We start from the raw sequence: 17,790 nt of genomic DNA, 5'->3' as shown, positions 1-17,790 counted from the left end.
TGATAAAAAAATGACAAAAATATTTGCGAAAATCGTCCGACATGAAGAGGATTCTTTATAAATACAAATGTTGTAGGGAGCACCCGGAAGTGCTTGTCTGCTTTTCCTTTGCCACGAATTTCAAGTTACCACAACAATTATGACTTTCATTTTGGGGCCTATTATTTACCTTTTTCCATTCATTGTGATTTTTCTGTATGTGTTGTTGAATTACATTGTCAATGGGAATAAGTCAGTTTGTATTGTAGTGCTTGGAGATCTTGGTAGAAGTCCAAGGATGCTGTATCATTCTCTGTCATTTGCCAAGGAAGGTTTTCACGTGGACTTAGTAGGTTATGGAGGTAAGATATAATCATACTGTTAAAATAGATAATAGATCGGATAGGGTCTTTAAACACTGATCTTTCAAAAGTACAGGGAAGTTACAATCCAACTCTACAAGAAGTCAGTACTGAAGGAAAGGACATTTTATGGGCTAAATTATTGTCAGAACTATGCTCATCAAAACATAAAAGGAAAGATGAAGAATTGTTGTACAATGCAGAGGAACTCAAATGTACACATGTGCAGGTGTGAATTCAGGATTTGTTCTATGAAAAGTGGTATTTTGATTGAACTTTTGTGTCCATACATGTATATTTATATATAGTCTACCAGAGATAACTGTGAAATAACTGGACGTAAATAAAGCAATCTTTTAGTTCACAATTCCTTGAACATCACAACTATGTGGAAATTAGAACCTTACGAAAGTTTCCCACCTACTGAGTTAGGTACAAAGATTGTAATTAGAGGGCAATAAGTAATAAATACATGTACAAATGTACCTGGCATTGGATGTCTGTTTGAGACTTTAAGATGTAATTACCTATATAAGATACCACCAAAGACATTCTAATTTCCTTGATTAACTCAGTTTGTATTAAAGTGTATTCAAGCTTTCTGTTTATAGATGCATGTAACTACAATGTATGTTTTTTTAATTTCAAAAGAATACATCCTACAGGAGAAAATTCAGGATCTGTCTTTTGTTTATGATCATATCTTTTAATTACATTTCTTTTTACTTCCTAGAGATCTCATCATGACACCAAAATTTCTATTGCAATCTACAATGTAGATTACATCTTTCTGTTTTTGAGATCTTGTTTAGATCTTAAAAAAAGATGAATTAATAATATCAGAGTATTGAATATACACATGTAGATATGGGTTGTGTCCTTTTGTATGACTTATGATATACCGTAATTGATTTTTATGCACGATGGGGACATGTATGAAACTTTTTATAGGTTTTAACTCTTCTGGAGCTGGCATGTCAGTTAACTGCTATTAGTCCTTATTTTGTACATTTGTATTTTATATTCAGTTTCTTTATGTCCATTGTAACAAGGGACTCAGACCTTTTTTGAAGTGATTTTAGGTGTGTTCAATTGTGTAATATTTTTCCGCAATGGCCAGATATAGGCGGGAGGGTTGGGATCACTCCAAAGTACTTTAACCTCACCACATTTTTTGCACATATCCCAAGTCGGGAATTTCTGGCCTCTGTGTGTCTTGTTTTGTTTTCACCTTTAGTTCAATTTTTATGTTACTTGAGTATATAGGGGCAACTCTTTTTGCTGTGCCTGTGTAATGATGTTTAGGGACTACAAAAATGTAGCTGCAGTCTGTGGTATGAGGGTTTCCTTGTTATTAATTAAAGACCAATGGATGGCCTTGGGCTGACATTTTCATTCCTGTTAGGTTGTTGTCTCTTTGACACATGCATGTACACCATACCTATTATAGAACATATTTACAACATAAATTTCATACATGTAGTTGAATTTTTCTGTACCAGTACATTTGATATAATGTACAATGTATATTATGCAATGAAATGTGTATTCACACAGGATTCCTCTGTATATTTACATTGTACTAGTGGCAACATTTCATTATTGATGTTGAAGCTCATTCTACATAACAAACTAAAAGTATATACATTTATAATAAATGAATCTATAAAAAGTTGACTTGTACAATATAACAATTCAGAATACAATTTGTAGGTGTAGTTTACCAAACAAATCAAGTTATTGTACACTTGTGCTGTTTACTTTGCATTATTCCAGTAGAATTTAGAACTTGTACAAAGTTTTTACTGTTTGAGTTTATGTTCTGCGGATACAGGTTGTCTGAGATGCATTTTAGTTCATGGTATCATAGAACCTTTAATGCAATCAAGTTTGAACATTAATCTTAAGCCAGGACACGAAGGCTGTTGATACTGTACATACCTTTTCACATTCAAGTGAAATTTAAATGCCTTAGTACAAAAATGAACTACAATGTAGTCAATACATTTGTAGCTATATTTTCTCTTCTATTTTAAATATTATCTTTAAGCAATGAACATAAACAATACATTGTAGGTTTTAAATAGGTGATCTAATTATATCTACTGGTATTTTTTATTGCAGATTCAAAATTACCAGATACAATAAGAAGAAATAAAGAGATCAGAAAATATCTTATACCAGACCCTCCTGCTTGTTTGAAATGTGAGTCATTTAAAAGTTGCTGCTTTTTTATTTATGTTGATAACAAGTGTTTTGATAAGTACAGAAAATGCTTAATATCTTCAATAAAAAGTACTAAAGTAGTTTTAAAATAAGGCCATGTTAAGTTTTTTTTATGCAATTCTAAACTTAATTTTAGATGTTGCCAATGAACTAATTATTTAGACTTTAATATGAAGAATTAGTGTATGCTTGCAGAACTACATATTGATTAACTTAAATAACTCATTTGTTTGACAGCATATAATCTATGTATAAAATGTAGTTCAATGCATTTTTTTTTTAAATTTAGATTTTCCAAAGTTATTGGTTTTTGTCCTGAAAGTGGTATGGCAGTGTGCAACTTTAGGTACAACTCTGTTACTGTCACCAAAGGCAGGTTTTATCATGCTTCAGGTATGGGACATACAAAAAATGTACAAGTGAAAATGGTTGAAAAATATTCATTTTTTAGATAGTCTTTAAAATGCTTTCATAGTTTTGACTCGTCAGAGTCACCAAGGGAAAGTGAAATATTTACATGAGAAAGTTACATGTATTAATCAAATTCCATTTATCTTCTGCGAAATAGAACAATTGAATTTTCAAACATACTTGTGGGATACCTAATTTTCATTTGGAGCTTTCCTATGGAAACCTTAAATTTTCTAAAATCTTAGATCACTGGTACTAAGTCTTAAATAAAATATAACCAATGAACCAAAAGGCACTACCATTGATACACAGACTATAATACATCAGATATCTATCTACAGGGAAATGTAACAAGCCAACTTTTTCAGTGATTTTTATATGACTGCAAAAAGATTGCGGTTGTATATTGATATGGCACTGTTGTCTTTATCTGTGTCGATAACTTTAGTTGTGTTGTTCAATTGTTATGAAATTGTGATATGGTTTTACTAACTACTAAAGGAAGGTTCCTTTTTAATTTGGGGTTTGTGGCTCCTACCATTTTAGTATAAGGGGCAAAAATAAATTGACTTTTTTAATATTTGGTCTGATTCAAAAATGTTTTTTTAATTGAAATTCTTATGAAAATCCCCGCCTGCATTTTCCAAATCAGATTACTGATATCTCTTATGATTTTCGAGTTAAACAGGGTCAAATGGACCACACATCTAAATAATCAACTTTTTAGATTTTTTATTTTAATTTAAACTTTTGTGCAATATAGTGTCCAAACAAGTTGTGTCCAGAATGAATTGTAAGTCTATATGCTTAAATGTGTCAGAAACTAATATTGTGTAAACATTTGTCCCAATGGTTCAGGGTTCAACTTCTGCAGTCATATCATGCTTCACTCTGCAAAGCTTTTTATTTTTATCTTTCTGAATATGGCAAAGAATATAGGTAACTTTTTATACTTTATGAGTCAGTAGAAGTACAAGTTCATATTTCATTCTACAATCAAGTTCAACTCCTTAAATTGCATATGTAGTTGGGATATCTAGTGATTACAAAACACTTACATATATTAATAATACATGTATACCTGTATACCATGTTTGTGCTATCTAATATGGGGTAGGCATTTCCTAAATCAGCGAGCACCGTGGCTTTAACATACATGCACTAACTGTGCGAGACTCTTAAAAATAATAAAGGACATTACATAGAGGGGGGTCAACCCTGATGAAAATTTTTGCTTCGCAAGTGCAATATTTTAATTTATATTTAAGCAGCAAGCAAAATCAATAATTCTATTTGAAAATCTGTCTTGTTAATTAATGGGGGTGTTTTTTTTAATAAATGAATATCTTGAACAATTTTTCCCCAAAATTCCAACCTAATACCCCCTTTTCCCTCGCCCTCAAAATGGTCAATAACTTCATAACACTTCGCAATACTGTACATTTTTTATCCCTTAGGGACATCTCTAGCAATATCCATTTCAGTTTTGGCCTATCAGTTCAATCTGTACAGATACTGGAAATATTACAGTTCTCCATGGATGGTGGGAATATTTTATACATATCATGTGACGTAAACAAAATGCAGACGACAGCTGCAAATTCCAAACAAGAAAATGATTGCCTTTTTTGTCTTAGAAAAGCTATTCTTTGATTTTGATAATACAATCAGAGTTCTATTTTTTTCTAAGGTGGGTTTGGTTCTTGACAACAGTAACAGTGGAACATCGGAGATACACCGTAACACATACATACACATCTACGTGTTTCCCGGAGTTTTCAAAAAAAGAGAAAAAAAACATAACATTCACTTCTTTAAATGAGTAAAACAAAATAGAAAAAGATTTGAAAACTTTCAGAAAAGATGAATTTAATTTTTCTGAAACTGAAGGAAATGATTAATTTTCTCCGCAAGGACAGTCACTTTTTGTTACTTCCAGAACATGACTTCTTTTTTGTTTGTATATTGGGGAACCTTAAGGGAAATTTAGTAAGTACATGTAATAACCGTAGAGCTCACACTGCTTTGCGGTGGTTGCTTATAGTAGGTTTTAACATGTAACTCGTTTGGAAGTAGTAAAATGAAATGATAAAACTTTTTGTAGAATCCACCATGTATTCCTACCATGATAGTGTGTTTAGTTGTTTGTTATTTGAGAGGGAGTAAACTAGTTGTGGATTGGCACAATTATGGCTACACCATCCTCAGCTTAGGTGTTGGAGTAGAACACTTGCTGGTGAAAATTGGACGATGGTATGACTAAATTTAATAGTTTGTTTTTGTTAACTATTTGTTTTTTACAAAACGTATATCCCCTACAAATAAAGTTTATTTTTAGGTTAAGATTTTATTATAAATCTAAAAGAGTTTGTAGGGTATCATGCGGTGAACATGAATGTGGGTCATTTCACCCTCAATTTCATTTGCTATATGAGATGTTTCCCTCTGTTTCTCCCTTTGTCATGTTTTACTCTTGATGGTTATAAAGTAAACCTACTACTGTACTAGTGCTTGGTTAACTTGTGGTATAAGTAAATTGATAATGCTGTAGAAATCAAGGTTCCTTGTCTTATTTACCTATATCAACTAAAAAATTGAGTTACTCTTTTACTAAATAAATCAGGTAGTTTATATTCATTTTCATGATTGTTAAATACCAGATTTGAGTAAATTGTGTCCTTATTTTTTCATATTGAACTGATTAACTCTGTAATACACAATATTCAGGAAAAAAATTTCCACACAGGGTTTGAAATAACCCAGTATGAAACAGCCTAGGGATATCAAGTTATAGGGTTTAAATGACTTAATATTTGCATAAAGATATTTCTTTTTTTTCTGTTTGTTTTGATAAAAAATGTACGTATTCTGATTCATAGTTGCAGAATAGGATCAAAGTATTTCAAAATTCTGTGATCGACGAAAGGAAAATGATATTGAAATAATTTTATCATAAAATTGAGACTTTTGATTAAAACTTTAGTTTCTGAAATTGTTTGCACATATTTTCTACTCAATATCTCACAACAAAATGCTCTTGTCATTGACAATAGTCATCTTGTTAGTAACTTTTTTATAAAAATTGAGGTTGTATATGTTATGATACTTTTTTCATTGTCGTTGTTATTGTTAATTTTTTCGTTTCCTTGTCATAAGATATTTATAGATGTAGTCAACCAAATGTATTGATTTTTTTATCTGTTGTTACTTGCTGCTTTAAGAAGCTTGCTAGCTAAAATGGGGTCAGTGGCCCCTACCCTTCTGCAAAAATGGGCCACAAGGGGTAAAATAGGTATTTATTTAAAATTGATGTAGAATGTTAACTTCTCATTCATTCTTGACAATTTTTAACATTTGTTCCTTATTCAATCCCATTTTAAATTTTCAAATAGCATTTAGCATTGTAAGTCTAAGGGGGGACAAAGTGTAGTCACACCTTAAAAAATAAACTTTTTTATTTCTGGTTTGATTTTGAAATTTTTGTTTATTAGATTCCTCAAGAAAATCCTTGCCTGAATTATTCAGTCAGATTACATATATCTCTTATGGTATTTGAGTTATAAAGAAAAAATTGTCTCTTTTATTCGGTGCAATTATTAAATATATTTTCTATTACTTTTGAAAATCTCTTAAATAAAAGAGCTTTAAGAAGCATGCTTAGAAAATTTACTCATTTACCATTATTTATGAGATTCATAGTGATCCTTTCTGAAGCCGAACTTAGTACGTAAATTGAATTTCAAAATGTTTTGCAATTTTGTATCCAAATAAGTTGTTGTGTCCATAATGAATTGTAAGTCCCTATGTTAAGCATGTCAAAAACTAATATTGTGTCCACACTTGCCCAGATGAGTTCTTCTGGCTGTGGTTGTATCATGCTGTGCTTGGCAGAGCTTTTTATTTTGAAAAAAAGCTAATTATACATGGTTACCTGGATGGTCTTTAAGTTGCAATTGACAAAATGACAACCTAGAATTTCAATCTCTTTTTCTCAGGTTAGAAATTCAAATTCAAACTTATGAATTATAACTATCTTTTCTCAGCAATATTATTGATGACATGTTTTTCATTATTTTAAATTCAATTCACAATTCTAGTTTAACTTATAAACTTACATGTTGACACATGTATTTTTTTAACTCTAGGTATGAGTTTTTCTTTGGGAAATACTCCAAAATCAATTTGTGTGTTACCAAGGCGATGAAAGCTGACCTCCATCAAAAGGGAATATAGTAAGTCTTTTTTTCCTCATTAAACTCTGTTTTCATAGACTAGAATTCATGTGACTGCTTCTTTTCATGGCTCTAAATTCTTATCAGGTGACATATAGAAGTCGTAGCATTTGAACTAGGTAAGTTGTAAAGGATTTCCACTAGAATTTTGGTTCCCTTGATCACGCTATAACAACAATGCCTGAAAATTATTCTATTCCCATGGGAATATTGATATTTTTTTTTTTTTTATCTATATTATTTAATACCTGACCTGACTAACTAGTTTGTATCCATTGTTTACAAATTCTACCAATGCGTATTCCTATAATTTGTTCTGAAACTGACTTGTGCTAAGTTACTATTACAAGGGATTTTGAAACAAATAACAAAATTGAATAAAAACAATTCTATTTATTAATCAACATATCAACAAAAATCCAGGCAATCCAATATTCTATGATCTTAATCTATCATTGATATGTAGCTGTAAATAGAACAGAAGAATATGCATACTGACATGTACATGTATTAACAAAAAAGACCCTGATAGTTTTCCCCCAAGAAAGGCTACCTCCATTATTAGGCCACTTTTCCTTGACAACAAGGGTGATCTTATAAAGGGAGACTACTGTATTATTAGATATGGTCTCACTAACCACTTCCAGGTCAAATGGCCACCCCCTAATGTAGTACCATAACTCATAAGCACACTGAAACTAGACCTATGCATTGTAAGTGCATTATTTGTTTGTACTCTGATTAAAAGTAGTCAAAATAAAGCTGAGAATGTGTGCTTTAAAATCATACTTGTAATTTGCTAAAAAAAGTGTATGATTATTGTTTACATGTTGTGAGTAATTTGCCTTCATGCTGTAAGTTAGCAGAAAAGGTAAAAATGTGGATTTTCAGTATCATTTATTCAAGTAAATTTCATGAAGAATTTTACAATCATTGTATATTAGCATGATGATTTTGAAAGCCTTATTTTTCAAGCTTCGCAACGGTATGCAACTTTAAGATGTCATTTGTCCTGGGAATTCACAGTGAAACTTTGAAAATTACTTTTTTAACATGTAAAGTAATGGAAACGTTAGAAGTGATTAGTGAGACTTATATCTATTGTTTGTAGGGTGACACTTTTCTTGGTTTAGTTAAATCACAAATTTAATTTTTGTACTAAAGTTTAAAACAGTGTTGCTGAATTGGAAACCATGAATTATAATGTCCATGCTAGTATTTCATAGAACATACAACTGAAAGACTTCTTTGTCAAATCATGAGATGTAATCACCTTTTTACAAAAACTTTTTTTAAAAAATGTTTTAAAAAAAAATGTTGTTACCACACAAGCAGTTAAAGGCAGTTTAATTTAGAATTTTTTATTCAAAATTTTGCCAATATTTGAAACAATGCAAATGCATAATAATGCACTTTTCTTGTTATAATGGAAAATATACATGTAAGGTCATTATTGACTCATTCAATGCTCAGTCATCTACAAGTTGCTGCCTCTGTGAATAGGATGTACATAGAAAATCACCTGATTTCACTGAAGCAGACCTCCTCTTTTCCCCTTAGCCAAGTCAGTGGGTCTCCCTTTTTGAATTTCTAGATCCTCCAGTGACTGTATATCACATTATTAAGAGTCTGGTTATTTTAATTATGTATAATGTCTCTTAAGTTTTTCATGTTGTTGCAATGGACATTTTTTTTATCTAGTGCCCATACATTGTATGACCGACCTGCAGAACAGTTTAAAAGGACATCCAATGAAGACAAACATAAGTTGTTACTGAAATTGTCTGACAAGTACAAAGTGTTTGTTCCTCATAAAAGGTACTTAGTGTTAATGATAACATGAAAGAGAAAGTAAACATAGGAGTGTAAATGTGATTTTGGTATTCTTAGTGAGTAACTATTCCACTCCTTCATGATCTGATACATATCACTAATTCATGGCTAATATTTTGAACTGTCAGGTCCCATTTGACAGTCTCACTTATTCTGATGAAAAAACTTTAAAAATATCAGCTATGGGTGGAATTAACCCCTCACTCTGGATTAAGTGTAATATTAGCTAAGAAATTATTAGAACACCAACTACAAGAAAAGTACTAATGTTTATGTCATCATGCTGTTGATTTATTACAGATCTGAAGAATACAAGGAAGAGACAGTATTAACTGTTAAAAAATCTGATGGTACAATCATGGATAGACCTAACAGGCCAGCCCTTATTATCAGCAGTACAAGCTGGACAGGTATGGACTGTTAATTAGACAACATAACGAACATGGTAGCATTTGTATGTTTTGTGGTATAATTAGAACTATGTGATTGTGCAATGTTAATTAAGTGATGTTAGATGTCACTTTGTTATTTTAATAAACAACAGATTATTGACGGACATACAGTCAGAGGTCAGTTTCTTAAGTTATTTAGAATAATTCACTGAGACTCCATTTTATTATTTTTTTACCAGTGGCTTGCCATTTACACATATCGCCTTCTTTCACCAACATGACAGTGCAGGGTAAAAAATGAAATAAATGGCCAGCCAGTGGTGAAATTATGATAAAAAGCAGTCTGTGAATTATTTCAATTCTGATAGAACTAGCCTCTTCATGTTTTTTAAAAGATGCAGCCTATGGTTTGCACTAATGACAACCATTGTTGAGCAAAATTCTGCTGTGATGTCGGAAAAAATTATAACTTATCAGCTATGTCAGTGGTCATATGTTCATCACAGTTTTACCATGGCTGTAGTCCAAAGGCCTTAGATGCATGTCATATTAGAACTGTGAATAAAATATAGAGCAGATTTGCATAGCAAAGTTATCACAACCTTCTTGCACCATTGAGAGCTAAATGTATTTTGCTTTTGGAAAAGTAATGATACACCCACTCCAAAAGTTGCTGTTTTGCCCTTGTCTGTGTTTCCGCTACACTTTTTTCTTCACAGTTTTCTCAGCAACTACTCATCACAGTGGCTTGAATATTTAACACATTTATGTAGGTATGCTGTATAGTGGGATACATTTTCAGAAAAATTAGACTCCATCTTCCTGTTAACCAGGAACTTTGTTTATTTTTGACTTTATATTTTGAAAGTTGAAATTTTTGTCGAACTTTTCCCAGCAACTACTCATCAATATTTTTGTCACACTTTTCTCAGCAACTACTCATCACAGTGGCTTGAAATTTAATACATGCTTCTTGTAGGTATGCAATATAATTTCTTGTATTTTGTCATAATATAATGGGTTTGGAAAAATGTAATTACAGAGCTCTACTTTGCAGAAATATATAAAAAAAAGTTGTATTGAATTTTGGTATCAACTCAGCTTGTAAATGCCAATTTATAAATATTGGAGCCAATTTACTAATGTACTGATTGAGTCAGAGTATTCTAGTATACACTACTTTTCTTACAAATTTGATCTTAATGTTACCCCCATGCTATTTATTATAGAGGATGAAGATTTTGGTGTGCTATTGGAGTGTTTACAGGGTATGTTATTAAGTTTAGATATGCTATTCATATGTTAAAGTTAGGTACTTCTGATTTCTCTAAATTCAGAAATTATTGTTATTTTTTTATTATTGCAAGAAATGTGGCTGTTCTGTATCTTTAGACGGTATTTAACACTCTCTTATACTATAGCACTTGTAAGATTGCTTTTGTTTTTGTTAATAATATGATTTTATACCCTTGGCTATGAGACGAGAGCTATTTGTACCAGAGTTAGAAATAGTAGCCTGCCTGCCAGCCTGAGACTGGCTATTTTTTGGCAGGGCTGGCTAATTTCAGCAAAAATATATATAGCCATATAGTAAATGTATTGAAAAATTGTATTCAGGACTGGCTGGAATTTGAGTGAGTTTCCTACCCTTTTTGTATTCAAATTACATTTAATGATAATGTATCGTTACGTTGTTATATCACTGATGTGTCGACCACCAGTAATATGCAACACTTCCTATAAGACATGATGTTTGTATACATTAAACATTCAGACATCCTAAATGCATATATCAACTTTGACAGGAAGTGTTTGAGTCATTCATATTTTGACAGAGGATCTACATATTGGGATATTACTAACGCTTTAATTGAACCTTTTTTTTAATCAAATAAGGAGCATTGTAATGGTATGCTGCCATTTGTTTGTTGACACCTTTCTTGGGTCATATGTTAGAGGGATGTCGATCAAAGTATGCAAGATTGATGCAGTAAAGTTACATATGCACAATTTTCGCCCTCACTCAATGAGTGGATGGTATATTGGAATCACCTTGTTTGTCTGTTATTCCGTCTATCGATCTGAATTTCACCACAAATATCTCAGCTCCCAACGAATGGGTTGATTTCAAATTTGGTAATTTGGTATGTGACTATATATACACACATGTAGATTGGGAATAGGTTGTACTGTTCCATGACTTTAGTTGCTGTACAGTACCAGTTTTTATTAGTTTTGTATTTTAAGCAAGTCTTACATTTGCATATTTTGTATTTGTCTTTAGAATATGAGATTGCAGCAAGTGTTAGTGACAGCAATTTACCTAATGTTATATGTGTTATAACAGGTAAGTTTGATTAATGGATGTAGTAACACTTAAACAAATCAAGATAATTGCTTAATGTTTACCTTTTGTTTTGCAATTTTAAGTCTTTATAATGTGAATAAGTATTCAAGGTGTTTTCATAAAATGATAAAGAAAATACTATAACCTCTTATTGATCTCTTCCATTGTGGTTGTATTTTATTGAAATATTTTTTTGACTTTGGTTTTTTGTACATAAAAAGTACTGTAACCATACAACAGACACTTGTATTAAATATGCTGCTATACAGTACTTCATGTACTAATTTCCCATCATCTTGGGCAAGTGAATTTGGGATGAGTCAAAAAGTTACATTTTACTTCCCATTTGGTATGAAAAAAAATTTGAATTTCAGATTTTTTTTAAAATTTGGAAAGTAAACATTGATTATTGGAAATTTTGGAGCTTTCTCATGGTAACTTATAATTTTCAAAAATCTTAATAACACTTCCGATAAACTATGAATTGTTGTACCCCTGGTCTCAAGGATAGGGTGTATACTGTTTTACCTTTGTCTATGTTTACGTGTTCCATATCAATTTTTTGCATCACAGTTTTCTCAGCAACTACTCATCATAGCAACTTGAAATTTTAACTCATTCTTCCTGTACACATGCCATATTATTGTGGGATTCCTTTTAGGAAAAAATTGTGTACAACTTGCTGTTTACAGAGGGTTTTGTTCATTTTTCACTTTATATTTAGAAATTTTCACCACACTTTTCTCAGAAACTAATTATCACAGTGGCTTGAAATTTTAACATATTCTTCCTATAGATATGCCATATGTTAAATTTTTTTTGGGAAAAATTTGACAACAACTTCCTATTTACTGAGGGCTTTGTTTATTTTCCTCATATCATGATTGAAAGGTATAGCTAGTGAGCCATTGCTCGGAGATTGTTGTTTAATTTGTTACTACATTTTTATTAGGGAAAGGCCCACAAAAAGAATATTACAGAGAGAAGATAGACCAGGATGAATGGAAACATGTTCAGTTTTGTTTACCTTGGTTAGAATCAGAAGACTATCCTGTTCTTGTAGGTAAATACTTTCTCATGTTATAGACTTGATTATGACGCATAAGTACAAGAAACTTATTGGTCATACCTCGATTGTTTTACCATTACCTGATGAACTTTTTTATATAGATAATTTGACAATTAACAAGGTGATTTAAACTTTCCATCATTCCAAAATCTTTGTTAATCACATATTCCTCATTACTTGAGTCTTATTTTAGACAAGTATTTGTAAGAATCAGGCAAAAGGAGAAAAATCTGGAACATGCATGTCAAAAACCAATCAATCTGTCAATTTCATTGAAATCTAGGAGGTCTTCTTTCTTTAAATAACCACTATTTGATTTCTGCATCACAAGATATGTTTTAATTTTTCATTGAAATGTTAGAAAATTTAAGTTTTTGACACAATTATCTGCCCCTGAAATGTTTTCTAATTTTACCATAATGATTACGGGAATTTTGTCTTTATTTCTTGATTCTGGTGGTACAAATAGTGAAATAACACTGTCAAAATGATTGATTATTTCATACCATGTTTAACTCCTTTACAAATAGTCAGATTGTTCTTCTAAACATTTTACTTGGCTATCAAGGATCTATGATACTTAGTTTTTATTTACAATGTTCAATGTTTGTATAAGGAAGTTCTTAGTAGTAGAAAAAAAGAATGAATTGTCATATTTAGTTTTTAATTTCAGGGTCTGGAGATTTAGGAATATGTCTTCACAAGTCTTCTAGTGGATTAGATCTACCAATGAAAGTTGTGGATATGTTTGGATGTGGTTTGCCTGTTTGTGCAATATATTATGAATGGTAATATATTATTGGTAACACAATATAGGAATCACATTGTCTGTCTGTCATTGAAAATTATGGGCACTTCTCTGTAATCATCAATTTGGTAAGAATGTTCAAACTCTCGTATTGTATCACAAAAAGATGTACTTGTGGGAAATGGTCTTCAGAAAACATATATCAGGGGAGACAATTCAACTTATTTTTATTCGAGGGATTCTGAAGTAAGTGTACTCGAGCAGTTTCTTCAGTAGTCCTGTAAGGTTAAGATGTTTTGCTATGCACATTTTCATTGCAAGTTTTAAAATTACTTTAAGACTATAATAATTACAAGAAAATGGCTTAGTTATACACATGTTTTATCAACTGTATACAAAAATGAATTAAGGAAGAAAAAATTGCATTGTTAAGTATCAATACATATTTTACGTCTATAAATATTTATATTTTTCAGTTTATATGAGCTAGTACAGCATGGACATAATGGTTTAGTATTTAGAGATGGTCAACATTTATTTAAACAGATGAAGGTATGTAAAATACATTTATATGTATGATTATAAATAAAAAAAAACAAAGTAAAGCACCTAGTAGTTCTACCAAGTGTAATACAAGGATTGAAGCCACTCTGGAGGTGCAAGTTCTGGTAATAAATTGGATCAGACAAGTCTTACTTCTGGGCTGGTAAATAATGTTGCAACCTTTGCCTCACTAGCAGTAGCATGGACCCAGTGGATTCTAAATTAAAAAAAAATACCATTCGTATAGAAATTGCAAATTTCAGTATGCTTGTACAATGTCCCAATGAAATATTCAAAAGTGAGAGGTCCTCAATAAGAGTTAATGTATTGTATGGTACAGACATAATTTTATTAGGTCGACAAACAAGTGGAAATTTGCAAAATTGGCAGTAAATATATAGTAAAAAAGAGAATTATAACAGTAAAATCTGAAAGCTTAATTCTGCTTTTAGTCTTAAGAAAATCAGATAGTTCCAGAACCTAGGTAATTTTCTTTATCAGAAATTAAGGGCCCTGGACCAGGCAGCAGCTTTAATTTGAACCCTGTGATATGGCTTTTATTTACCATCATACTAGTAACATAACATGGAGAAAAAATAGAGCAGAAATACTAGTTACTTATTTTTAATTAATTATTAATTTTTTTTTAGTATCTTTTAGAAAATTTCCAAACAGAGCAGAAGCTTTTACAAGAGATGAGAGAAAAGCTAGGAATATTCCAGGCAGTACGATGGCATGAACAGTGGAAAAAGATTGTTTTGCCTTTATTCTTGGGTGAAAAACCAAAAATCCAATGACGTAGGTGTAAATGATACTTAAGGCAAACTAATAATCAGCACAACAAGTAACTGAATAGGATTACACGTATCTTGAAGAAAACATTATCCAGTTAATTATAACAATGCCACCTTCAAACTTGTCTGCTGAATACGAACAGATTGCTGGGTGCGGTTTTCTGCAAAGTTTATGATGGTGTTGGCTGTACTGACTTAAGCTTGAGCTTATTCTGTTATCTAATCATGTGCATTACAGGTGCAACTATAAGTCTTTCATATTTCTACTTTATACACTGTAGAATTTATGATGTGTGGTGGTTATTGATACTAATTTTTTACTATTTAGAGGTTGTTTGATTGCTGTTGTCTTCCAAAGTAGCAGTCTTTATAAAAATCAGACATGAGTTGATTCATGTATTTCAAAAACCCAACAAGTGCACTTTTATTTCTAATGCAGAAACAGATATAGACCACATAAACAGCCTTAGTTCATTGTTTGGTTCTTGCACTTAGAGATAAAAATTATATAGATTGTGTATGATTTGGCACTTTGCAAGAGTTATTGTTCTTGATTTTGTTTGATTTGGTTGATTTTAATGGGAGGTGAATGTATGGTTATCTCAATAATACAGATCTGAGTACAGAAAGAACTATTGTTATTTGAAAATATAGCATTGTTTGTTCTGTGTTTTTTTCTACACCTTGAATTGCCTCTACCATTGGCAGTGTCTGAATTTTATATGGACTGGTACTTCAATATCTGTACAGTAGATGTGTTAGATGGTGATTTTTTAATGTAAACATGGTATGATATTTTGACTGCTCAAGTTTTTTTATACAATATTATGAATATTTTGATGTGAGTTTTATTGTTCTATGCTGGCATTAAGACTAAGTCACAGAGACTGCTCCTGTACTACTTGTTTTACTAATATATGTGTTAGGCGTTAAAAATTTTCTACAGTAATGTGAATTAATCTGGTTATAACAATACTGAATTTAGACTAATGTATAACAAGTTCTTATGTTTATATTTGTCGGTGAATGGGGCACTTAATGTACTTTTTCATTTAAAATTTTTGTATTGATGAATATTGGTATCAATGTACAAATAATCATGGTATGTGTGGTAATTTTGTTGTTGTTAAAATGATACTTTCATTTATGAATTGTTCATCATTGTTCTCCTAAAATGTCTAATATGAGTTTTTTTAGAAATCCAATCACTGTGAAAAACAGCCTATAATATAGATCTACGAATTAAATGACTTGAATTTGTTTAGGTTGGTCAATAAAATATTTTTAAGCTCTTGGTTTTATTTTTATTTTGTACCTGCCATACTTAGTGGTTTCATAGATCCTTCCATCCTTATATCGAACTGAGAGATTGAGCTGAGTTACACTACCATTATTTTTCACAAATTTCAAAAGATGTGTGCATGACTTGGTACATCTTCATTGGAGACATTATTTATAGATTTACTAGTAGTGAATTATACTAAATGATTTTAAGATCTGCAGATTTGGAACTTGTGACCAGTGACATGAAAAATTGTACTTTATGGGATAGAGTGAATACATAAACAGTATGAATAATTATGGAGCCAGAATAAACCTTCTTTAAAACACTAGTTTTCTTTTGGACTAAGTATTGTGTTTTTGTATTCATTTTTAGCACTTCTTTCAGAAATTTGACATTTTGTGTTCTTAGTACTTAAACTTCAGCGATATAATTGACCAAGAATGTACTATGGATAGGGGAGATAACTTGTGTCTGATCAAAATATTCTTTGCAAAATGTCTTTGTTGTACAGAGAAAACCTTTAAAAAGACACATTATTGCAGATATTTGTGTAGTTTTACTAAAAGTAACCAATATAAATGATTGTATTAATAAATGGACTGGTTACATGGTACAGGGAAACATCTACAAATTTGGTCACTAAATATTTTGTTCAATATAAACGTGCTTGATTTAATAAGGTGCATAGAAACTGATGTGACATGGTGATTAAGCAGTGGGTATTTGTCTTGTTAGTGATTGGGTGGTGAGTGTTTGTCATGTTAGTGATTTGGTAGCAGGTTTTTGTCAAGCTAGTGGTTGGGTGGTGGGTGTTTGTCATGTTAGTGATTTGGTAGCAGGTTTTTGTCAAGCTAGTGGTTGGATGGTGGGTGTTTGTCATGTTAGTGATTTGGTAGCAGGTTTTTGTCAAGCTAGTGATTGGGTGGTGGGTGTTTGTCATGTTAGTGATTTGGTAGCAGGTTTTTGTCAAGCTAGTGGTTGGATGGTGGGTGTTTGTCATGTTAGTGATTTGGTAGCAGGTTTTTGTCAAGCTAGTGACTGGATGGTGGGTGTTTGTCATGTTAGTGATTTGGTAGCAGGTTTTTGTCAAGCTAGTGACTGGATGGTGGGTGTTTGTCATGTTAGTGATTTGGTAGCAGGTTTTTGTCAAGCTAGTGACTGGATGGTGGGTGTTTGTCATGTTAGTGATTTGGTAGCAGGTTTTTGTCAAGCTAGTGGTTGGATGGTGGGTGTTTGTCATGTTAGTGATTTGGTAGCAGGTTTTTGTCAAGCTAGTGATTGGGTGGTGGGTGTTTGTCATGTTAGTGATTTGGTAGCAGGTTTTTGTCAAGCTAGTGACTGGATGGTGGGTGTTTGTCATGTTAGTGATTTGGTAGCAGGTTTTTGTCAAGCTAGTGATTGGGTGGTGGGTGTTTGTCATGTTAGTGATTTGGTAGCAGGTTTTTGTCAAGCTAGTGGTTGGATGGTGGGTGTTTGTCATGTTAGTGATTTGGTAGCAGGTTTTTGTCAAGCTAGTGGTTGGATGGTGGGTGTTTGTCATGTTAGTGATTTGGTAGCAGGTTTTTGTCA

General features: G+C 31.7%; 1 protein-coding gene across 2 annotated transcripts; it reads left to right on the top strand.

Annotated features, from left to right (window-relative positions):
* The first annotated feature begins 64 nt into the window (after positions 1-64).
* Positions 65-16,230, top strand: LOC148619235 (chitobiosyldiphosphodolichol beta-mannosyltransferase-like). 2 transcript variants are annotated; one of them, XM_088578918.1, is made up of 13 exons: positions 66-341; positions 2,466-2,546; positions 2,857-2,960; positions 5,083-5,231; positions 7,124-7,210; positions 8,912-9,028; positions 9,344-9,453; positions 10,665-10,703; positions 11,720-11,782; positions 12,735-12,845; positions 13,525-13,639; positions 14,076-14,151; positions 14,793-16,230. In XM_088578918.1, exons 1-13 carry the CDS (start codon positions 140-142, stop codon positions 14,937-14,939), a joined length of 1,401 nt encoding a protein of 466 aa, XP_088435044.1. In that variant the 5' UTR covers positions 66-139; the 3' UTR covers positions 14,940-16,230. The 2 variants fall into 2 exon arrangements, 1 of the variants encoding a protein (XP_088435044.1); XR_015921555.1 differs by lacking the exon at positions 14,793-16,230 and having other exon boundaries at positions 65-341; positions 12,735-12,841.
* The last annotated feature ends 1,560 nt before the right edge of the window (positions 16,231-17,790 follow it).

The sequence above is a fragment of the Perna viridis genome, chromosome 4 (genome assembly GCF_037379345.1).
Source record: "Perna viridis isolate PV_CMFRI_1.1 ecotype Kerala chromosome 4, ASM3737934v1, whole genome shotgun sequence".
Lineage (NCBI taxonomy): Eukaryota > Metazoa > Mollusca > Bivalvia > Mytilida > Mytilidae > Perna > Perna viridis.
Note: the sequence above shows the minus strand (reverse complement) of the source record. Positions and strands in the feature narration are given on the sequence as shown.

Bases quoted from the DNA above. Each gene is read 5' to 3' on its own strand.
- LOC148619235 (XM_088578918.1), top strand. From the start codon at position 140: ATGACTTTCATTTTGGGGCCTATTATTTACCTTTTTCCATTCATTGTG. The intron at 342-2,465 runs GTAAGATATAAT...TTTTTATTGCAG, and splicing joins GGACTTAGTAGGTTATGGAG to ATTCAAAATTACCAGATACA. The intron at 10,704-11,719 runs GTATGTTATTAA...ATTTGTCTTTAG, and splicing joins GCTATTGGAGTGTTTACAGG to AATATGAGATTGCAGCAAGT.